The sequence below is a fragment of the Rattus norvegicus genome, chromosome 10 (assembly GCF_021556685.1).
Source record: "Rattus norvegicus strain SHRSP/BbbUtx chromosome 10, alternate assembly SHRSP_T2T, whole genome shotgun sequence".
In the NCBI taxonomy this organism is placed as follows: Eukaryota; Metazoa; Chordata; class Mammalia; order Rodentia; family Muridae; genus Rattus; species Rattus norvegicus.
Window position 1 is genome coordinate 70,549,832 of NC_141543.1, and position 22,455 is coordinate 70,572,286.

General features: G+C 52.2%; 1 protein-coding gene across 7 annotated transcripts in view; it reads left to right on the forward strand.

Annotated features, from left to right (window-relative positions):
• Window positions 1-22,455, forward strand: part of Rab11fip4 (RAB11 family interacting protein 4) — a 109,576-nt gene that overhangs the window by 81,637 nt on the left and 5,484 nt on the right. For 3 of the 7 annotated variants that reach the window (NM_001107023.1, XM_087572014.1, XM_087572015.1), the window contains 11 exon segments: window positions 11,261-11,490; window positions 13,806-14,000; window positions 14,594-14,728; window positions 14,967-15,002; window positions 15,472-15,571; window positions 15,827-15,930; window positions 16,970-17,110; window positions 19,645-19,726; window positions 20,328-20,465; window positions 20,545-20,700; window positions 22,277-22,420. In NM_001107023.1, the coding sequence (NP_001100493.1) occupies window positions 11,261-11,490; window positions 13,806-14,000; window positions 14,594-14,728; window positions 14,967-15,002; window positions 15,472-15,571; window positions 15,827-15,930; window positions 16,970-17,110; window positions 19,645-19,726; window positions 20,328-20,465; window positions 20,545-20,700; window positions 22,277-22,420 (1,461 nt within the window). 7 annotated transcript variants of the gene reach the window in all.

Below are 22,455 nucleotides of genomic sequence, written 5' to 3' on the forward strand. Positions count from 1 at the left end.
GACTGCAAGATCTTATCCCAGGAACAAACAAAAAAGGTAGAGAAAATAGATGGGGTGTTTGAAGTGAGGTTTAGGTGCATGTGGCCTCAGGCGGTAGACGTGAGTTCCAGGGAAGATGGCAGTGCATTGAGGGAAGCCTGGACTATGCTTGGGGTGTAGAATAAGCCTCTTTACCGGCTTTAGGGGAGAAAGCAAGAGTTCTCTCTGGTGCGTGAAGCAGGCAGGCCATGGGTGGCCACTGTGGCTCCACAAGCCCCCTCTGTTTGTGGGGAGATCTTCTGTGTGGGTTCAAATAGGTGGGTGAAAGAACCTCAGGCTAACAGAAAATGCCTCCTGGACCCTCTGCTTCTCGTGGCTGGCATGCTTGGAATTCTTGGGGCTAGCTGCCACTTTGGTTTCCAGATGTGGAAGCAATTTAAATTCTGTTTTCATAAACCCTGGGAGTTTGCCTCCGAAGTCCATGTGCTCATTTGGAAATCAAGGTCATTGACTCTGACTAGTGGGGAAGGGGTAGACCAGATGTCCTCTTTGAATCCTCCTTGTTAAAAAATAGGTTCACTGGGGCACTTGGATATGAGACCCTGGGTTTTTGTATAGTCACACCTCATCCAGGGCTGAGTTGAAGGCAGGTTCATCTCCTCTCCTGTGAATTTCCCTTGGAGACGATTCAGCCAAACTCTGCTGGATCGTAGGTTACCATCACTGTTCTGAACAGCTGTGGGAGCAGGGGAGGAAGGCCCTCAGGAGGCTGGCATCACAGCTGAGCTGGGTGCCCACGTGTCCCTAGAGTGGTAGAGGACCTTCTTCCTGTCCTGGCCACAACAAAGGGAAGAAATACTGTCTGGTGTAGAGAAACTGGAAATATCTTGCTCAATTACTGGGCCCTTCTGGCCACAGAGGTAGCTGCCCCAGGATTAGAGGCTATGTGTGTACATACAGGGCCTGTGGTTGTGTGGGCTGCCTGCTGTCTCTGCATTTGTTAACCAGTCACTGTTCACATCTGTTTTATAACCCATGAGCAGGATTGTGGACAAACAAAACCACTTTGCTGTTGCACTGTCCGACTGTCCTGGCAACTCACCCCCACCCCCCACCCCCAAGACAGGGTTTTTACTGCATAGCCCTGGCTATCCTGGAACTAAGAAATTCCCCTGCTTGGGATTAAAGGTGTGCGCCACCACACCTGACCTCGTCACCGTTGGTTTTTAATATCCGTGGATTTATTATTATTATTTTTGTGTGTATGGGCACCTGTGCATATCTGTTCGTAGGTGTGCACATGTGGGGAGCCTGGGTGGAAACATCCACAGATTGGGGATTCCTATGGGCCTCCCCTGAAGCTAAGGGAAGGACTACTAGTTATTGGGACTATCATATCAAAGTAATTCAGTCCTAGTGGTTTAGACACTTAAAATAGATTTCCTCAGGGTTCTGGAAGCTACATTTGAGAACAGGGGGCCAACAGGAGTGTTTCTTATAAAGTCTCTGTCATTGGTTGCTGGCCTCAGACTTGCTATGTAGCTCTCATGGGTGGTTTGGAATCCCTGGTGCTCCTGCCTCTGCCGGCGGAGTGCTGGGCTCACAGGTGTGCATCTCCATGCTCACAAGGACACCGGTCACTTTGGGTGGAGCTCACCCTGAAGGTCTTGTTTCTATTCGGTTGTTCCTTTAAAAGACCCTAACTCAAACAACAGCACATTCTGAGGTGCCAGATGCTGAGTTTTCCGTATTAATTTACATGCGTCACTAAGGGCCTTGGGAGCCTTCCTCCAAAGGGACGAGCAAAATAAGGGAGCGCATAGCCTCAGATCCCAAGAGAGCCTCAGCGGAGGGAGATAGCCCACTTTCACACACAGGCCCACGCCCATGCGTATTTGGGGTTGGGGGCAGGAGTGGCTATTTAGGGACTTCAGAAGCTCTCCTGCCTGTCCTCTGGTAGGCTTGTGGGATGCTTGGTTGTCCAGGCCTGGTGTTTCTGGGGTTCTGACCCTGGAGTGGTTTCCTTTAAGGGTGTTTTACTTGTTTATATGGTTCTTCAAGACAGGGTTTCCCTGTGGTAGCCCTAGCTGTCCAGGAAGTAGGTTTGTAGACCTGACTAGCCTCAAACTCAGAGACCTGCCTGCCCTGCTAGAAATGTTCTCTTTAGCCCCTCTCAACTTGGAAACACACATTTCCTGATCTCTTAACCAGAGACGGAGCTCATCCAAGTTTAATGCTTCACTCTGTGACATGAAGGACACTGATCTAGAAAACGTGTCCCCCCTTTTTAAGAATTATTTATGTAGTATATCTGAGTACACTGTAGCTGCCTTCAGACACCCCAGAAGAGGGCATCGGATCCCATCACAGACGGTTGTGAGCCACCATGTAGTTGCTGGGAATTGAACTCAGGACCTCTGGAAGAGCAGTCAGTGCTCTTAACCACTGAGCCATCTCTCCAGCCCTAGAAGCCCTCCTTAATCTAGCTTCATGGCATTCCTTTATTTGATTTTAGGCAGGGTTTCACTGTAGCCCAGGCTGACCTGGAATTGTTTCTATAGCCCAGGCTGGCCTCAGTCTAACAGAGCTTCTCTTAACTTAGTCTCCCTGGTCTCGCAAGTATAGGTGTGAGCCACTGGGACCTTTTTTCTTCTTGTGATGCACCAGGCCAGTTGTCTGACAGAAGGTATGGTGTTCATTTGTTTGGTTTTGAGCCAATGTCTGTCTTTCCGTTAATGATGCTGTTTGATTACTGTGTTAAAGGAACCGTAGCCTGCTCAGTGCTCAAAGACTTGAGGCGTTTCTGTGCTTTCCTGTGGTCTACAGTGTGTGTGGGGTGTCTCTGGTACTGTGCAAGTATCCAGTTTCCCATCAGCCTCTGATCTGTTGGCTTTATTCTCCTGGCGGTTGTTGGGAAGTAGGCTATGTGAACCTGGTCACCCCCAGTCACCCAGTCAGAGTGGAGGTGCTCTCACCTGTCTTTCCGCTGATCCTCCATTGCCTGTTCTATCCACCCCAGGGGAGAGACACGCTCAGCTCTCGGTTCTCTGAAGTTTTCTGTGTGTATTTTGAAACTTGTAAGAGATGCATGAGTACATAGGAGGGCTACATCTTGGTAAGTGGATCCTGCATCATTTTTAAGGGCCTCTACCTCTCGAAGTACTTCTGAGAGTGTGTGGCCCTGCCGGCTTTCATTTGGTTGGTGTGGTGGAGAAGGGTGTGGCTTGGCAGTAGGGCCCCTGCTCACCTGCGTGAAAAAGAGCAGCAGCCAGTTCCTGGGCAGCACCAGACGTGCCCTGGCCAAGAATGTGGGCTCCCTTCAGTCAGTAGGCCCTTGGTCAAAGACACAGGAGTCTGGGTCAAAGGTCTGCTGGGCATTGATTTCCAGCTCAGGCACTGGCTGAGCCACAGCCTTCCAGGCAGTTGGACATGCTTGTCAGCCAGACAACACCCCTGGCCAGAGCTGCACTATCCAGGTCTACCTCAGCCCCCTCCTGCACCTTACTCCAGCCCCTCTGTGGACCTGGCTATTTAGATCCCTTAAGACTGCTCATGCCTCCACCTTTTGGAATTTGTCTATCTCTGATCTGCTTTCAGCTGTTTAATGTCTCCTTTCTAAGTTTTTCTGGGAGCTACAGCATGTCTAGCTTCCCCTAATCTCTGCCATTTCCTGTCAGCAGGTGGGAGTTGAGTGGTGTGGGACCTGGGAGGGAGACAGTTGAAGTAGGGAAGAAAGGCTATGTGGGCTTCCACAGGCAGTAGCTGGCTAGTTCTGAATAGCACCAGAGAGAGGCCTGAGGAACACCAGCATGACATGAAACCAGTGAGGAAATACCTGTTGTTGCTATGGCGCCCGTCCCTCCCTTCCTTCCTTCCCCCCTTCCTCCCTTCCTCCCGTCCCGTCCCATCCTGAGTCCAGTCTCAGGTCCAACTGAGGTTAACATGGGAATGGCTGCACTGAGATTGTCACCTGGGGGCTCCTGCTGAGGGGGTGTATTGACCTAACAGGAGACTCTTTGGGGGTTCAAGAGTAGACATGGAGCACTGGCTGTTATCTTTGGAGTGGTGGGTGGGATAGCTTCTGGAAGGAACATGTCTTTCTGTCCTGCCTTCTGATCAGAACAGGAAACCCAGGGCTACAGAGCTTTGATCTTGCAGGGGAAAGCTACTCTCAAAGCAATGGAGACAGCTCAGTGACCAGTTCTCCTGTGGGTTCCCTTGGCCTTGGAGGTAGGTCAAGGTTCTGGTCTTTTGCTTGGATGCTGACCTCAACAACTCAGTCCCGCCTTTAGCCTTTGATTGGCACTGGGCAGCAGCTGATGAGCATCCGTCAGTGTGTACATGGCAGGGTTGGCAGACCCAGGGGAAGTCAGTTGCTGTCAGGATTGCTTCCCAACCACCATGGTCATCATGTTTATGTGGAAAGAGCAGCCAAGCTCGGGTGGGTCATGGGGGTGTTCGTCATTGCAGGCAGTCCTAACCCCCCTCTTTGAGTTTGGGGTGTTAATACCACAAACTTCCCCTCAAAGGGAGGTTCCTGTCACCCAAAGAAAAAACCCATCATGACCCTGGCCTGTTCCATGTTCCCAGGGTATTGACTGGCCATACACAAGAGAGATTCCATTGTTGATCTGGCCCAACAGCCATTGCCCTTCCCACCAGTGGAGAGGCTTGGCCTGTGCCCACCTACAACTCCTTCCCTGCAGTGGGGATCCACGTGTACCCACGGGTGCCTGGTTTTCAAGGGAAGCTAAGACATGCCCGCCCAGGCTATTTTTACCCAGCCCTGTCCCCACAGAGCTACGCCTTGGCTCCAAGTCACCGCCCGCGGAGTGGAGCCTGTTGCCAGAGCTGGGGGTGGAGGAACCCGTGCCTCAGGGCCTCCTTCTCTAGGCAGCATCTCATCCTCACACTCATTACAGGGTGTGACTAACGTGCAGACAGATTTGCCAAGGCAGTGGGCAAGAGAGGACCCTGGGAGGGAAAGTTAACTTGGCCTCTTAGAGCTGAGCCTACCTCTGTCCACCCCAGCACATCACCAAGGGGTCAGTCAGAGGCAAAGCCTCCCCAGGGCTGGATAGTATTCAAGATGCTCAGGTGTGCCCCTGGGTACCGTCCTTTAACATATGAATGGCAGTAATAACTCACATTTATCAAGCCCGCCCTCCCCATACATTCTAAGGCGATTACTTAGAACAATTGCCAGTTCAATAGCTCACGCTGTGGTTAGCTCAGCTGTGTAGGTGAGGGGACTGAGGCACTGGGCAGGATAGTTCAGTCACCTAAAGGTCACAGTGCTCATATGTGGTGGGGTGTGACTGGAACCCACTCTAGAGCATGTCCCCAACGCCCACCACCTCTTTGTCATGTTTTCAGCATCCTCAAGCAGTGAGCTGTTGTCCTTGATTGGATTCTCTGTGACAATCCTGGTCACATGTATGCAACGTGGGTGCTCAGGAATGAAACACCTCACCCAGGAGTCACCCCACTGGATGGCGACCACAACAAAATCTTAGACCAGTGGTTCTCAAGCTGTGGGTCGCAACCCCTTGGGTTTCCAAACGACCCTCATTTAGGGGGCGCCTAAGAGCATCAGAAATCGCAGATGTTTACATTCTTGACCCAAAACAGTAGCAAAATTACAGTTATGAACGAAAATCACTGTTTGGTTGGGGGGGTCACTGCAGCATGAGGAACCCAGTATTAAATCATGGCAGCATCAGGAAGGCTGAGGACTGCACTGCCTTAGATGCTCTAGGTCCTGTGCCCTTTGATTCAGGCCGTACTCAGTCACGTGCTCTGTAGTGCTGGCTGCTGAGGCACAGGATACAGACCTCCCTGTGGCCACAACTTCACTCGCTTTGCTCTTGTAAGGAGCGGAAATATGTAGTCACTCTGTGCCCACTGTGTTCTCTGTTCATCTCTGTTTCGCTGCCAGGAAACCTGGGGTGTGTGACCTTGAGCTCCCCCTCCCCTAGGTGTGAGAGGGTAAACACCAAAGGAAGCTGTTTGGTTTGGGTCCTGCTGCACCTCCTGCCTGCGCGCGGCAGGGACAGTGGGCCATTGTGAGCCTCTCTGAGGCTCAGACGCCCCAGGACGCCCCAGCACGTGTTCTAAGTCTTTTCAGCAGCCCTTGAATTCAGCCCTTTCCAACGTCCTACAGAAGAAGGGGTGGTTGTGGGGCCTTCTGAAGGGGAACACAGCTCTTGAGACTGAAGAGGGGCTCCCTGGGCAGCCTGTGTGCCTTCTGGCAACCGCTTCCAGTTAGAGCCAGCTCTGTTCATCCCTAGCCGAGGACAAAGTGGAAACACGGGGATGGGGACACTCCAGGGACGCAGCTGGGTCCTGTTGCCCTGGACTTGGGCTCAGTTACTGTCTCCAGTAACCCCTGTCCTTGGATTAGTCCCCAGGCCCAGCCATATATCTCCATCAGGATCTTGCTAGCTGACCAGCCAAGGTTCTATAGCAGGTCAGACAACCTAGGCCCTGAACACACAGCTTCCAGCCTCTCCCCACACCAGGCCTGGCTTTAGGCTTCCACAGCTGCCAACTGACGTTTGGATAATTTGTCATGCAGCCTCTCAGGTAGAAATGACAGTCTCTGCTCTTTAGAGGAAATCCCAGGGACTCATAGAGGTGGACTCTTGTCCAGGAGCACAGGACTTGTGAGCAGCTGAGTCTCCCAGGACTAACTGCCAGGTTCTAGAGCTGTGCCCTCTACCAGTCCCAGCCACACAGGTCCGCTGGGTTTACACTAGGGGTGGGGGTGGGGGTGGGGGCGCACACTGAAGCTTCTTTATCTTCCATCACCCCTCAGAAGAAGAAGGTGTCTTGGAGTTTGGATACAAGCAAGCCATGGTGGCTCATGGGGGGTCTAGTCCCTGTGGCCTAGAAGGACAGGAGCTCTGTATGTAGAGTCATCTCTGCACCCTTAGAGACCGAGTCCTGGGAAGCTAGATGGGGCCACAGATGGCCATACAGCCTGCCGAGGACACTGCCCTCCTGAAGCTTCCTTAAAGACCAGACTCTGTACAGACTCTGAGGAACCTTCTATAAGCTCCAGGTTTGGACCTGTACTAGATGATAGGGCAACTACATGACAGCTAGATGCTTTTGTGTAGTCATATCTCCCCTTACACACACACACACACACACACACACACACACACACACACACACACACACACACACTGGTGACCGGGGCAAGAAAGAAACGTTCTGAGAGCTAGAGTCTCAGAAACTGCTCTGAGTATCCATATTTCTCAGTGGAAACTCAGCCTCCTGGGATATGTTTCCTGCTCTGCCACCTCTGGGGACAGGTCCTGGGCACCACAGGAGACTCAGGGTGTAGACATGTGCTCTCTGGGTCTCTGACAGCATGGTGATCAGGTGGGTGATGACGATGCTGTCCCTCCTCTCATCACACTTAGCCCTTTGGGAAGAGACTCTGACCACCTGGGGGCTGCCTTGCATTTGTTCAGCACAGAGGTCTGCATCTTGCATCAGCCTGAGTAGAATTTGCATGGCAGCCCCAGGAGGTTCATCCTTAGCTCCTACCCAGTCCCCAAAGCTCTCCAATGCCCAGAGCCACATGAACCAGGTTCTCTGGGGGGTTCCTGGTCTGAGCAGGCATCGATGGGGGGTGGCACAGAGCAGAGCTTCTGAAAGCCCACATCCCCAGTTCCCCTAGACCCCTGGAGGGGGATTTATTGCTAGGGAATGCCTCCCCTCCCCCTGCAACTTAAGAATCTTAAAGGGGGTTTGAGAGATGGCTCAGCGGTTAAGAGCACTGGCTGCTCTTCCAGAGGTCCTGAGTTCAATTCCCAGCAACCACATGGTGGCTCACAACCATCTGTAATGGGATCCGATGCCCTCTTCTGGTGTATTTGAAGACAGCGACAGTGTACTCACATACATGAGATAAATAAATAAATCTTATAAAAGGATCATAAAGGGACATCTCCAGCTCAGAAGGGATCCTTGTGTGACCAGCTCTCCGTGCCTGCTAGGAGAGGTACAGGGTGGGCATCAGAGGCCTCTTCTCTACCCCCAAGAACTGCCTCACTTCCTGAGGTGTTTGGGGTGGGAGCTGCTGACCCAGAGGCCTGGCAGGGTGAGGAGGGCTGCTTTAGGGCTGGTGTGGGACCAGCCCCATCCTGCTCACTTCTTTTAGTACCTTCCTTATGTTTCTTTAATTTGGGAGGAAGCTGCAGGAATTGATTTTGAAGTTATAATTAAAATTTCCACTTGCCTTAGGCAAACAATTGTGGGTTGAATGAAAAGGTGTTAATAAAGGGAGAGGTTAATTTTAAAGGGAAATGTCGAGTGTGTGGGCAAACACCTGTGGACGCAGCTGGGCGTGGATGGCGCTCCACTCGTGGCCGTCTGAGCCTGGCTTCAGACCCTCAGTCAGCTGGCCAGCTTCAGCAGTCACCTGCCTGCTTGAAGCCTCATCATTAGATGAGACAGGAGTGGGCATCTGTGCCCTGTACACCACGGGGCACTCTCGAGGGACAGCTGTGGGAGATGGTCAGAGGTCAGAGGTCAGAGGTGAAGGGCAGGTAAGTCTTCTGCTCAAAAGTCCACCTGGAAGGAGGGTCGTCTGGTTTGGGAGGGAAGGGTGTTTTCGGCCTTTCTTCTGTCCTTCCTGTGACTAAGGTAGTCCCCTTGAGGCCACTTTTTCTACCCTGTCAGGAGCTTTTATGACTCACAGTGTCACTGCACTGCCATGGGATGCTGGGTAAAGGGCTGGGTGAGCACCGGAGTGGCATGGGCTGTGGGTCATGACTCCCAGGCAAGGCCTGTGATCTGGAAAGGGTGAAAGGAGGTGTCCTGGGCCTGGGGTGAGTTCAGATGCAGCTCCTGCCTGCATCTGGACAGCTGATTGAGTGGCAATCCCGACAGCTCATCTCAGGCCAACCTGGCCTGCCTGTCTGGTCAGGTGAAATTTGCAGGTCTTATAGTGGGGGATGGCATAGGGGACTCAGGCTGCTTCCCCGAGGGATGGGCCACCCCCTCACTTTCCCCCCTGGGTGTTCTTGTGCTAAGCAGCATCTCCCGTGGGGGTGGCACGTGCACATGGACTGTTGCCTTAGGAGGAGAACCTGGGCTTCATCACCAGCCTCTAGTCTCTAGAGAGTGACTCACCTTATCACACCCAGCTCTGAAAACTAGAGAGATGTGAGGGTAGCTGTGACAAAGGGAACCGAGCATGTGGCAGGCAGAAGCAGGCAGGGCCCTCTGCCTAGCCTACCAGCCAGAGAACTCTGCCAGGTTACTCTCTGAGCTCCTATTTCCCTGTGAGTAAAATGGGAATAAAGACAGCCGTCCTGGGGAGTTGTCCCCAAACAGAAGTAGGACCTGTGAACTCGCAGCAGTCTTTGGAGGTCGATGGCTGTCCTGTCGCATTGGTTCCATTGGTTCGTGTTTCTGGTGGGCTTTGTGTGAGCGGAGAGTATGAAGCTCGGTGACTTAGGAGCTGCGTGTGGTTCGACCCTTGGAACATGAGGATGACTGATTGCTGGCCCCTGATCTCTACCTTTGGGATTGCCCGGTGCTGATTTCATCGATCCATCTGTGTTCAGCTGAGTCCTAGCACGGGCAGGAACCATGTTTGTGAATCACCTTCTCTTCAGAGCCCCCAGGTTTCCTCAGGGCATAGACTCAGCCTGTTTCCAGGCGGCTTCCTTCTGGTGTCCTGGAACCTTTTCTTTTTTTTTTTTTTGTTCTTTTTTTTTCCGGAGCTGGGGACCGAACCCAGGGCCTTGCGCTTCCTAGGCAAGTGCTCTACCACTGAGCTAAATCCCCAACCCCACTGGAACCTTTTCTTGTGGACACTTTTGTGAGACTTCTTTCTGGCTCCCTGGCAGCCCAGGGAGATGAGGGAAACATACAGTGGAGTTCTCAGTTAGCCCTAGACATTAGAGCACACCATGGGCTTAGAAGCAGAGCCTCTGGAAGTGCCTGTCCTCTCAAAAGCCAAGTACCTGGGGAACAGTTTGCTGAGACTACACCTTACATTAGGTTAAATAAGCTAACCCTGAGCTCTTCTCTAAGACAATGTCATCAGGGCGTACAGTCACACACCTTGCACATCAGCATCATTTAAGGAACAGGAGCTTCTCAGGCCCAGGAGCGAGGGATCCTGGTTGGTGGTGTGTCATAGACTTTTCCTGGCTGCTTACTCCAGAGAGCCCACAACAGACCAAAGCATGGGTACAGGTACCAGCAAAGTCCATCTAGTGAATCAATGAGTTTTATTGGGGTTATTAGTGGAATAACACCAAAGTCTACCTTACAAAACCTGGGATACTACTTACAAAACCTGGGAACCTGGAGCACAGCACACAGCCTCCAGGCAGCTGAGAAGGTGGAAGAGTTTCCTTTCTAGACGCCTCAGTTGACCTAAGCCTTTTCCAGGCAGTTCCACTCTCGGTTTCTTTCATGTTGCTTGACTGGCCTCTACCTGTTTGAGCTTGGCATGTCTGAGAGTGATTCTCAGCAATCTGTCTTGGGAGGGAGGGGCTAAGAGAATCTGGTCAGTTTCAGGGAGTTCCTGAAACTGTTTTGAGTTTACTTTTTTTCCTTAAGGATGTTACCTGGGAGACAGAATGTTTCAATTTTAAGTAAACTGTTACACAACCGCTGGCAACGTGGCTTAAGGCGAGACAGATGGGGGGGGGGGCAGGCAGGCAAAGTAGTTATTACTATTTTCTTTCTTTTGAGCTGAGGTGTTGTGGCTGTACAGGGTCTTGGAGGGTGCACCCTAGCTGTGCAGCCTTCCCTGCACCATCATGGCCTCAGGATTCTCGACTGAGGTCAGGGTTGTCCCTGACAGTAGACTAGGGTGAGTCCACCCTCACTACAGCCAAGAGGCCTTCACAAAGGCATGTGCCTTCCTGTGCAGACTGTGATGAGGGCTCCAGCATAATCACTCAGTCTTCAAAAAGTAGTTGATCTGGGGGTTGGGGGTTTAGCTCACTGGTAGAGCACTTGCCTAGCAAGCGCAAGGTCCTGGGTTCGGTCCCCAGCTCCGAAAAAAAAGAAAAAAGAAAAAAAAAAGTAGTTGATCTGGATGTAGACCTTTTCTATGGGTGGCTCTGCCTGGGAGACAGGACCCTTACTGCCACCATGAGAGGCCTTCCAGGTTTACCAGGCATTTTCATAACTTGAGTCTCGTCTTGGCCATGCTGACCCCGGTCCCTGCAGGTACCCTTGTAGACTGGTGAGTACTGAGTCCCAGGGAGCCAGCCACACTCATTCTGCCCTTCTGACTTTCCAGGGCAGCGACTTCTCTGGCTCTACCTATGCTGATGGCGAGCTCCTCCCCAGGGAACCCGGCTTCTTCCAGGAAGACGAGGAGGAAGCGATGACATTGACCCTACCTGAGGGACCCCAGGAGCTAGACATGGACAGCCCCATGGAGAGCAGCCAGGGCCCGGAGGGCTCTGTCAGGAGTCCTGTGGAGGAGAAGGAGCCTGAGCTGGGGGGCCTGTTCCTGCCAGAGGACAAGTGAGTGAGTCGTATCGGCATGTGGCCCCGGGCCAGAAGTAGAGTTCTTGGAAGGCATCTCCAGAAAGTAGACATGACACCTTGTGAGGACCAGCACCGCATGCATTCCCTCCACAAGTGTCTGGGTACTAGGGATAATCCTGGACTTTGAAACCCCTGTGCAAAAGTCGGGCTTTCTTAGGCAGGGAAGGGGAGGCAGATACAGGGTCTCAGTATGTATTCCCGATGGGCCCCGGAATTTGCTGTGTAGATCAGGGCGGCCTAAACGTGCAGAGATCAGCCTGCCTCTGGTTCCCCAGTGCTGGGATTAAAGACGTGTGTGCTCGTGCCACCATGTCTGACCTATTTTTGATTTATTTATATATGTGTATATATATATGTATATATGTATATGTATGTATATATATATATATATACACACACACACATATATACATATGCGTTTTGGCTGCATGTATATATGTGTGCATGTACCACCTGTGTGCCTGTTGCTCACAGACAGCAGAAGAGGTGTCGGATCCTCTGGGACTGGTTGCGAGCTACCATAGGGGTGCTAGGAGTTAACCTGAGTCCTCTGCAAGATCAACAAGTGCTCTCAACCACTGAGACATCTGTGGAGGCCAAAGAGGGCGTTTGTGAGTTTGTAGGGGTATTTGTTGGTGCTGGGACCTGAACTCAGCACCTTTTTTTTTGTAAATTATTTATATCCTGAATGCTACTCCACCTCTGAGAAACCCCACCCCATCCCCTCCTCTGAGAGATGGTGGGGCTTTCCTGGGGCTCCCCCACAACCCCAACAATAGTATATTCTCTTAACTGGCAAGCCATCTGCCCAGCCAGGATGAAGTTTCACTTAACATTTACAAGGAGAAAGGGAGTGTTGTAGCCATTCAGCCTGAAGTAAGAGTGACCCCCAGGGGGGACGAAGTGCAAAGAAAGAAAACAGATGAGTGCCCAGGGACTCTATCCTTCGCCTGTCAGCTGTGCTGTCTGTGAGTCTTAAACAGAAGCTGGGGTTCCCCAGGAACAGAGCTTGAGAACTAACCTCCCCACGCCCCAGTAAAAGTTTCCCATTTGCGAGCGTGGAAGCCCTAAGCTTGGGGAGTTCTGATCTGTGGGTGAGCGGAGGATTTGCTGTGACTGTTGAGACGATAGATGCAGGCAGGCTATGAGCTGAGCCTCTCTTTGCTCTTGGGTTGTAGACAGCCCCATCCAGGCCCTCATGTGTCACATGGGCCGCCCATGAGATGCCCTAGAGTGTGGGGTCTCTGACAGATAGTCCTTTAGAATTAGGGAACTGTGGACGAGAAATGCCGCTATATAAACTGGGGGCTGATTCTCACCTGTGTTACCTGCCGTGAGAAAAGATCAAGAGGGTTGGAAGCTGACTCAGTGGGTCCAGGTGCTTGCCAGATGACCCTGAGCTCCAGAACTCAGGGACCCAGGAGGGGGCAAGTGTGAACCCCTGCACGCTGACAGGGAGGCAGGGGTAAACTGGCTTGGCAGGTGCAGCAGAACCAGCAAAGCAGAGGCTCCACTGTCCTCTGGGCTCCATGTGTGGGCTGTGGCAGGGGTGAGCATGCGTGTGTACCTACACATGCTAATAATAATAAATTCTGAAAAAACTAAGGGATAATTAAAAATTGGAAAAGATGGGAGAAGTGAGAATGAGAGAAAATAACCCTTAACCCAAGTCCTGTGACCGTGTTACTGTGTTGTCAACTTTCACGTCGTCCCCCCCCTTCCCTCCCCTTCCCTTTTCACTTCTTTAAACACAGGGTCTTGTGTAGCCCTGGCTGGCTTGGAATAATCTACATAGAACAGGCTGGTCTTGAATTTATAAAGATCCTCCTGCCTCTGCCTCCTGAGTGCCAGGATTAAAAATGGGCACCACCACTGCCAACATAGTAAGACACTGTCTCAAAATAAGTTTATTAATTACTGTCTCAAAGTTTGTATCTAACTTATCACTGATACTTACTTCTCTGCCTTGATATCAATATGTGTATGAGCCTTTCGACAATCATTTGATACTCTATAATTTAATAATTGCTTTACTGATACATATTCTAATGCACTAACTATAGTTATAGTGTAATTTTAATCTCTCTGTTGCTAAACCATTAAGAAATAACCAGTGTTTTGTTGTTGGGAATGGAACACTTTACATCTCTCTTATGGAGAAATTTCTGTGTGAGGTGTTCCCCTTAGTCAAAAGGTGTAGACTTCTCCTGGCTGCTGCTGGCTGCAGGGCAGGGTGGTTCCCCGCAGACGCTGCCCTCAGCCCTCCACTAACCGGGTGCTTATGGCCCTAGGTCCCTCGTCCTCACTCCAGCCATGACCACTTCAGACCTTTCCACTCATTCCACCGCCTCTCTCATCAGCAACGAGGAACAATTTGAAGACTATGGAGAGGGGGACGACGTGGACTGTGCTCCCAGCAGCCCTTGCCCTGACGACGAGACCAGAACCAATGTCTACTCAGATCTAGGGTCATCTGTGTCTTCCAGGTGCTTCCTTGCTCTGGGTGGCATTTGGAGTCCATGGAAAATGCCAGAACCAGTCTAGCCTCGCCCCGGTGGGTCAGACAGGCAAAGGACATCCTTCCCTCTGTCCAGGGCTTCGTGGCTCTACTGGCATGTGGGGTGCCTCCTTCTTACATCTTGACTGGGGACGGGGGTGTCAGATCTCTCCCCTTTATTTTGGAGAAGAAACAGTTAATTGGTCTGGGAGTCTGTAGACCCCTGTGGGGGGTGTCTATGTCATCTTGCTTTCTAGAACCTCAGTGTTAGAGGGCCCTCTCAAGTGACCTCCTTGCCTGCCTGAGTCATTCCTTCCTATGACATTAACTCTCAGTATGCCTTATCTGTTAATTGGGGACACACACACACACACACACACACACACACACACACACACACACACAATCTCTGGCAACCATGGGACAGGAATGCTCTGGTTTATTTCTATTCCTCTGCCCCAAAGTAGAAATAAAAGCCTTGGAGAACTAGGTTGAGCAAGCTCAGTGAGGTGAGGCAGGGCACAGCCTGCCAATAGCACAGAGAGTGAGCTCCTCCCTCCCTTCCCCCCCCACCCCCTCCAGTGCGGGACAGACTCCCAGGAAGATGAGACATGCCTACAACAGTGACCTGCTAGATGTGTACTGCTCTCAGTGCTGCAAGAAGATCAACCTGCTGAATGACCTGGAGGCCAGGCTGAAAAACCTGAAGGCCAACAGGTGAGGCTGCAGCCCAGGGGCAGGGCCAGGCGGGACGGCAGCTCAAGGCCTCTGGGTGGTCAGGTACGGCATCCCTGCAGGGCTGCCCCTGGGGTGGTCCCTGCAGCACTTCAGCACCAAGCCGATGAATGATGTCCCTTCAGCCCATCATACCTTAGTGTCTTGCAGTGGGCAGCGTGTGGAAGTGGAGTCGTGCCCCTCTGTTCGGTGACCGTGTCCCCTTTCTCTCTCTCTCTAGTCCCAACAGGAAGATCTCAAGCACAGCTTTTGGACGGTAAGACCCTCTTGGGAGACAAAGAGCCGAGTGCTTACCACATTGACTTGCTTCTGGGTCCAGGGCTCCATGGCAGCCGCCCAGATTCAGCCTGTGCCTTGCATGTAGCCAAGTGACTATATCCCCGGCTGGGTGGAAGAGAAGCAGAGGGGCAGAGCGGCCCTTTCCTGCCCTTGCCACCCTGACCCCACTTAGTAGGTCTAGCATCTTCATATCCTCACTGCATCAGCCTTGGTGTGCCTTCTGGGGTGCCCGTGGCTGTTGGTGTTGCCCTTCCCCTTAGGACCTGGGTTGGGAGTGCCTGTCCCCCATCCTTAGAGAAGACAGTCATTGGATGGGAAGGTCAGATGGAGTGTTTGTCCTGGGACCTCCTTTCTGGCAGCCCCTGTGCTGAAAGCACCTAGCCCACCGCCTCAGCTGGGGTCCCAGGCTGTGGCGGGCGTGGCAGACAGGCGCCCTCCCCACACAGGCAGCTCATGCACAGCAGTAACTTCAGCAGCAGCAATGGCAGCACCGAGGACCTGTTCCGAGACAGCATCGACTCCTGTGACAATGACATCACAGAGAAGGTGGGGCTCTGCGTGTTCCTGGGATGTGTGGGTGTGGGGTGGGGGGCTGCTCCAGGCTGCTCTCTGAGGACCTGGACCCCATGCCCACCTAGGAGTTCAGGGCAAGAGGGGCACTAATCACCTGCCCCTTCCTCTCAAACTACGAGTGTTCTTTGACGAGTCGTCATTCGGAGACCCCCGTAGTGGGCTTCTGTAGATTCTCAGTTCTGTGGCTTCGAGAGCCAGTTGTACCCTGCCTCGCCCTCCGTGCTGCAGGTGAGCTTCCTGGAAAAGAAGGTAACGGAGCTGGAGAACGACAGCCTGGCGAGCGGGGGCCTGAAGAGCAAGCTGAAGCTGGAGAACGTGCAGCTGGTGCACAGGTCAGGGGCAGGGAGCTCGGGGAGCACAAAGGTCCCCATTGCCAGGGGAGAAGCCCCAGTCTCTCCGACCCTGAGCCACTTGGCCTAGATTCCAGACCTGACAGATACTCCTGGATGTACAGCCCCAGGGCTTGTGACTCCCACTGAGTGAGAACAGCTGTTCTCAACCAGTGGGCCACAACCCCTGCAGGGATTTCATATCAGATGTCTTGCATATCAGATATTTACAGTTTACAACAGTAGCAGGATTATGAAGTAGCAACAAAATAATTTTATGGTTGGGGTCACCGCAGCATGAGGAGGAACTGTACTAAAGGGTATAGCAGTGTCAGGAAGCTTGAGGGCCACTGGCTTAGAGTGCCTAGGGCCTGACCTCCATCCCTGGGGACATGCCCTGTGTTAGGGAGTGGAAGGCAGGAGGGTCCAGGAGGTGCTACGTGTGGCCAGGTGATGGAGCTGATGGATAGCAGGGACACGGGGAAGGATGCCCCGATGCTGCCTGGCCTCCCCAGACACAAGACACTTCTGTGCTGGGTCTGGTCCCCATGAGGTCTTTTGGTATGCCCCAGCTCAGCCTGGTGGAGGGACAGTGAACTGTTGGACAACTATCAGCTCCCATAGTCAACATTAGCTTATCACTCCAGGGGGACCTGTCCCTTTCCTGGCTCTAGATTTCTTATGGCCATTTGCCAGGATGGACTGAAGTAATTGGAGTGGCTCTGGGCAGGAAGTCCGTAGAAAGAGAGGGTAAGACTTGGAAGCCATTGGTGTAGCTGCGGCCAAGCCCTGCCTTCACTGTCTTCTGTGTGGCCTCGCTCCCCTCCGGAGCTTCTTTAGATCTGCTCCTCCCTGGAGTGTGATTGACACACTTCTCGTTAGATGTCACAGTGTCCCCAACTCACCTGTCAGCTAAGCTCACGGCCCATGACGGAAACCCTTCACCACCACAGGGAGCATGTTAGGGCCTTCGGCAGGGTCCAGGCCTTCGTGAATGGGATGAGCGTGCTCCCTGACGGAACTCGTTTGTGCCCCACTTCAGGGTGCATGAGCTGGAGGAGATGGTGAAGGACCAGGAGACCACAGCGGAGCAGGCGCTGGAGGAGGAGGCCCGGCGACACCGCGAGGTCTACTGCAAGCTGGAGCGGGAGAAGAGCACAGAGCTGGAGCTGCTCAACACCAGGTGGGCACCAGGTCTCCTGCCCGCAGCGCCCCTCATGCCCCTCGGCCCTGAGGTAGTGCTGCCCCTGAGTGTTCCCGGTAAGGCTGAGCCTGCCATTCTAGCGTTTCTACTTCAGATACTTTAAAATTGCACCGGCCAGTTCTTCAGGGAGTAGGCAGAATGTAAGTTCCGGTAGCCACAGTGCTTGGGCAGAGGAAGCTACAGAGGTAGATCAGAAGGCTGGGTCTGATAACTAGGCCTGGAGCGCCCCCTGCTGTCAGACCGTCCCCTGAATTTGAGCATCGGTAAGCTGAGCCTGTACACACCAGCACCTTCCTTGCGAGAACCCAGGTCGAACTGGAGAAACAGCACTGGCCCTGGTCACGGTGTTTCTTCCTGCTGTGTAACCCCTTCTCTCCCCCTCTCTGCCTGCCACAGAGCATGCACCGTGTGCTTTGGTGATGAGGCTGTGACTGGGAGTGGTGGGGCCCCTAGCAGAATAGGCACTATCTGGTACTCCCTGGGCCTAGGTGTTTGGGCAGAGGATTCTAAGCCCAACTGGGCAGGAGAGGGGATGCTGGAGAAGGGATTGGGCGATTCCCAACCCAATGCAGATTAGATTGGTGAGGAGATCTCCCAGCTGTCATGTGCCCGAGACTCCCCACTTTCCCAACACCTTCTCTACCTTCCTTCCTAATGCTGTGGACTCTTTACCACAGTTCCTATAAAATTAGTTGCTACTTCATAACTATAGTTTTAACTACTGCTATGAATTGTAATGTAAATGTCTGATATGCAGGTATCTGATAAGTGGCCCCCAGATTGAGAGCAATTATTGTTTGTATATGGCTCTGGGGCTGGTATCCTAAGCGGCTGAACATTCCTGTTTTAAATGACTACAGGCTTAAGAGAAGTGACTAGGACCTGAGGGGTAGAGGGGAGAGGACTGTGTGAGCAGGGCCTGAAGCAGGAGCACAGAAGGTCGGGTTCTGAGGGTGGTCTTCCCGATACCCTTCCCACAATTGGGGGGGCTGTTCATGAGGAAGCATGGATGGTACTTCTGGTCATTGGCATACATTCCCTCCTTACTTCCTTAGCCAGCCTCATACCACTTAGCATGGAGGTCCAGACTTCTCTCTGGCCCTTGTCTGGAGGCCCACCTAGGTTATCCCCAGGCCTCATTAAGGTCAAGAAAAGCCTCTCCAGAGTGGGGCAGTAGCTGGGGTGAGGGTACTGCAAGAATCAGGTGTGGTTTTTACATTCCAGTAGCCATCTTACCTGCCTGTAAAACCACCTGAGTGCCATCCCCACTGGGCCACTGCCGGGCGCTGTCTGTAAGAATAGAAAAACAGGAGAGCCCTGGGCATACCAGACATAGGACTGTTCTCCTAGAGGAAGCCCCTTCCCCATTGTTTCATGAAGGATTTGGGTATGTACATGTGTGTTCACATGTGTGCATGCGTGTGAAGGCCAGCCTTCAGAACTTATTAGATTTTGAAATATATACTTCTGTATGCATATGTCTTGGAGATAGCACCCTGTCTAAACATGGAATTCCTTTTTTTTTTTTTTTTTTTTGAGACAGGATTTCCCTATGTAGCCCTGGCTGTCCTGGAACTTGCTCTGTAGACCAGCTGGGCTCAAACTCAGAGATCCTCCTGCCTCTGCCTCTGAGTGCTGCGTTTAAAGCTATACACAATGAAGCCTGGCCCTTTGTTTCTGAGATCGCTTATGGGGCTGGGGAGACGGCTCGGGGGTAAATTTGTGCTTCCATACAGATTTCCAGTCTCCAGACCTACATAGAACCAAACACGGTGTGTTTCTGTAACCCTAGTGTTCTGCCGCAGAGACAGGAGAGCCCCAAAAGTTGGAGGGTCAGCTGGTCTGGCAATAAAAGATCCTGTCTCAAACTAGGTCAAACACACATGTACACTGCCCACCCCCAGTGACCGGCACAACACACTGTACACAAACACACACAGTTAAGTAATTTATAGAGTGAAAGAAATGATATAAATAAATGTATATTTTTATTTTTTATATACATATATACATATTTTTCAAGATTGTCTCATGTGACACTGGTGGCCCTGGAATTCACTATGTAAGCCAGGCTGTTCTCCAACCCAACAGAGATCTTCCCACTGCTGCATTCCGAGCCCTGGGATTAAAGGCGGGCACTAATAATCACGAACACTAAGCGCGCCCCCCCGGGGGGGGGGGGCTGGGGACTGAACCCAGGACCTTGCACTTCCTAGGCAAGCGCTCTACCGCTGAGCCAAATCCCCAACCGAAGCGGTTTTATGATAACACAGAATTTTGGCTTGTGTCATCATATGTTACTCAAAAAGCCTTGGATTTAGAAGCATTTTGGATTTTGGGATCAGGGACGCTGGGCCCGAGTTACTCTGTGAGACACTGACTTATTTCTGTCTCCATCTTGCTCTCAGGTGGTAGTTTCTCTCTCCTGGAAGGGGAGACTGGTTTCCAGTCACCCTCTCTCTAAGGCCACGCCTGCTCCAGATTCTCTGAGCCATGCCGTTTTTCTTTCCCAGGGTGCAGCAGTTAGAAGAAGAAAACACAGATCTGAGAACGACAGTGACACGACTCAAGTCACAGACGGAGAAACTGGACGAGGTGAGCAGCAGGTCCCAACAAGATGCTGGGTTTGTGGAAGTGATGGCAGTCAGGGCTGGATCGCAGTCTCAGGAGCACTGAAGTACTTCCCTGCAGAGGAGAGGAACCATGGTTCCACAGTGCACACCTGTGGGAGACAGGAGGGTCATCCACTGCTACATCATGAACTTTGAGGCCAGCCTAGGGTACATGAGAGTTTTGTCCTAAAGATAAACAAAAGCAAGTTTACTAATAGATAAACAAAAGCAAGTTTATTAATAGGAAGGAAAAATGAATGACTTGCATTTCTGAATTGACAAAATTTCAATTTTCTTCGGTAAAAATTTAGTCTGTATTATAGGCTGTAAATGCCTTATGTTGTGGAATTCTCTTCTTGAAGAGGGTGGACTGAGCTCCTGTTTAGACAGACACCTTCTTCTCAGGCTCTGTCTGACACTACTGAAGGACATCAGGGGCCTGGGATGTTTCCTGCTAAGTTTCTAGAATGTTCTGAGGGAACTCCTCAGGGTCGCTGTCTGCCTGTCCATTTGCCACAGTAAGGTACTCCAGAGTGCGAGGGCCCTCTTGGGATGCTTGCCCTGACAAGTCTGCCTTATCCCAGGAGCGGCAGCGCATGTCTGACCGGCTGGAGGACACCAGCCTGCGGCTGAAGGACGAGATGGACCTTTACAAGCGCATGATGGACAAGCTGCGACAGAACCGCCTCGAGTTCCAGAAGGAGCGGGAGGCGACGCAGGAGGTGAGTCAGAGGCCGAGGTCCCCCAGGCTTCTCTCAGTGTCACTGCTGCTGCCAACCAACAGGCCTCTCGCCCTGGCAGCTCATCGAAGACTTGCGGAGAGAGCTGGAGCACCTGCAGATGTACAAGCTGGATTGCGAGCGGCCAGGCCGGGGCCGCAGCTCATCCGGCCTTGGCGAGTTCAATGCCAGAGCCCGTGAGGTGGAACTTGAGCATGAGGTCAAGCGTCTAAAGCAGGTAGGCCCTAGAGCCATGTCCAGTGGCTTTGAAGAGGTGCTTGGGTCAGCCCTGCAGGTGGGCTTCTTGTTAGAAGTCATAGGGAGGGAGCCACGAGCAGCAGTCTACCTCCTGCCACCTCTCCTGTCTCTTCTCAGCTACCTGATTGCCAAGGCCCGTCATCCCACCCCACACTCAGGCAGGCAGCTTACCTCTGGCCAATGGTTCTTGTGCTCTTACACCCCTGCCCTATTCTGGGTGTTGGAATAAGAGAGCCATCCCAAGCTGCAGCTGCATGCTTGGCTGGGTTGGGACCTCGGTCTTTGAGATTCTGTTTCTCAATAATGTTCCATCATTCCTGCTGCTGCAGCCTGTATTAGGTGTGGCATCAGGAAGGGCAGTGACTCAAAAAGGGAGTGAAGTCCAAACTCAGCTGGGCCTGTGACCCAGAGGCTGGGCATGGACTACACCTGAGCTCCTTAATGTGGGGACCAAGCAGACAAAAACTATCTTAGAAAACATCAGGGCTGGAGAGATGGCTCAGTGGTTAAGAGCACTGACTGCTCTTCCAGAGATCCTGAGTTCAAATCCCAGCAAACAGATGGTGGCTCAACAACCATCTGTAATGGGATCCGATGCCCTCTTCTGGTGTGTCTGAAGACAGCTACAGGGTACTTGTATATAATAAATAAATAAATCTTTTAAAAAAAAGAAAAAAAAAAAAACGTCAGGTGCCTAGGACTTCCCACTGGGAACCAAGAATCAAGCAGACAAAAGCTATCTAGCTCCACGAGAATTTGCTGAGTAAACACCCTATTCTAGAAGTGTCACAACCGCAATAGGGGCGGGATCCCCCACTACCCTCTCTACAGGGCCAAAGATGTCTCCCTGCTGGAGCTTGAATGTATGCCATACTTACTAGCCAATAGATTCAAAGGTCAATATGCTTAGCCAATAAGTTTAAACTGTGACCTTGCTGATGTAATTCGTACCCCTAAAACAGTATAAAAAGTATGTGCCTTTGTTCCCGGGGGTCACCTCTGCCCCGATTGCAGAATGACCGCCGAGCACTGGACTAGTAAACCTTGTTTATTACATTGGTCTCCGTCTCTGTGTCTCTGTGAGTGGGACATCCCGAACGCAGGACTCAGTGGACTTTTCTCGAGTCTTACAGTGGCCCTCTCCTCCAGTACCGTTAGCTCATCACCTACCCAGGAGGGGCTCCCAGGTTCCTGGGGTGAGCTAGAGGCAAGAATTGGAGCTGTAATGTCAACTGCCTTCTGGGGCAAAGCCATCTTGAAACAGCTCCCACTAAGCAGGTTCCAGAACCTGATAGCAGGAGGAGCCAGGAAAACCCTCCTTCCTGCACAGAGAATCCGGAATAGCACCTCCCTCTGCCAGGTCCAGGGCTGCGTGCTGAGCTGCTGGTGGGCAGTGCTCCCCACAGGATCCTAGAGAGGGAGAGGCCTGTCATCTCGGTTCTCCCAGGAAGGGCTGTAACTCCCCTTCCAGCTGAGGACATGGACAGGCGGAAGTGAGTTCCAGCGAGCTCTGAATGCTTCCCAGAGCTCACGATGCCTTTGTTCTGTTGTCACAGGAGAATCACAAACTGCGGGATCAGAATGATGACTTGAACGGGCAGATCCTGAGCCTCAGCCTCTATGAGGCAAAGAACCTCTTTGCCACCCAGACCAAAGCCCAGTCTCTGGCTGCAGAAATCGACACAGCATCTCGAGATGAGGTAGCCTTGTCCTCTCATTCCCTTGGACGCTCACA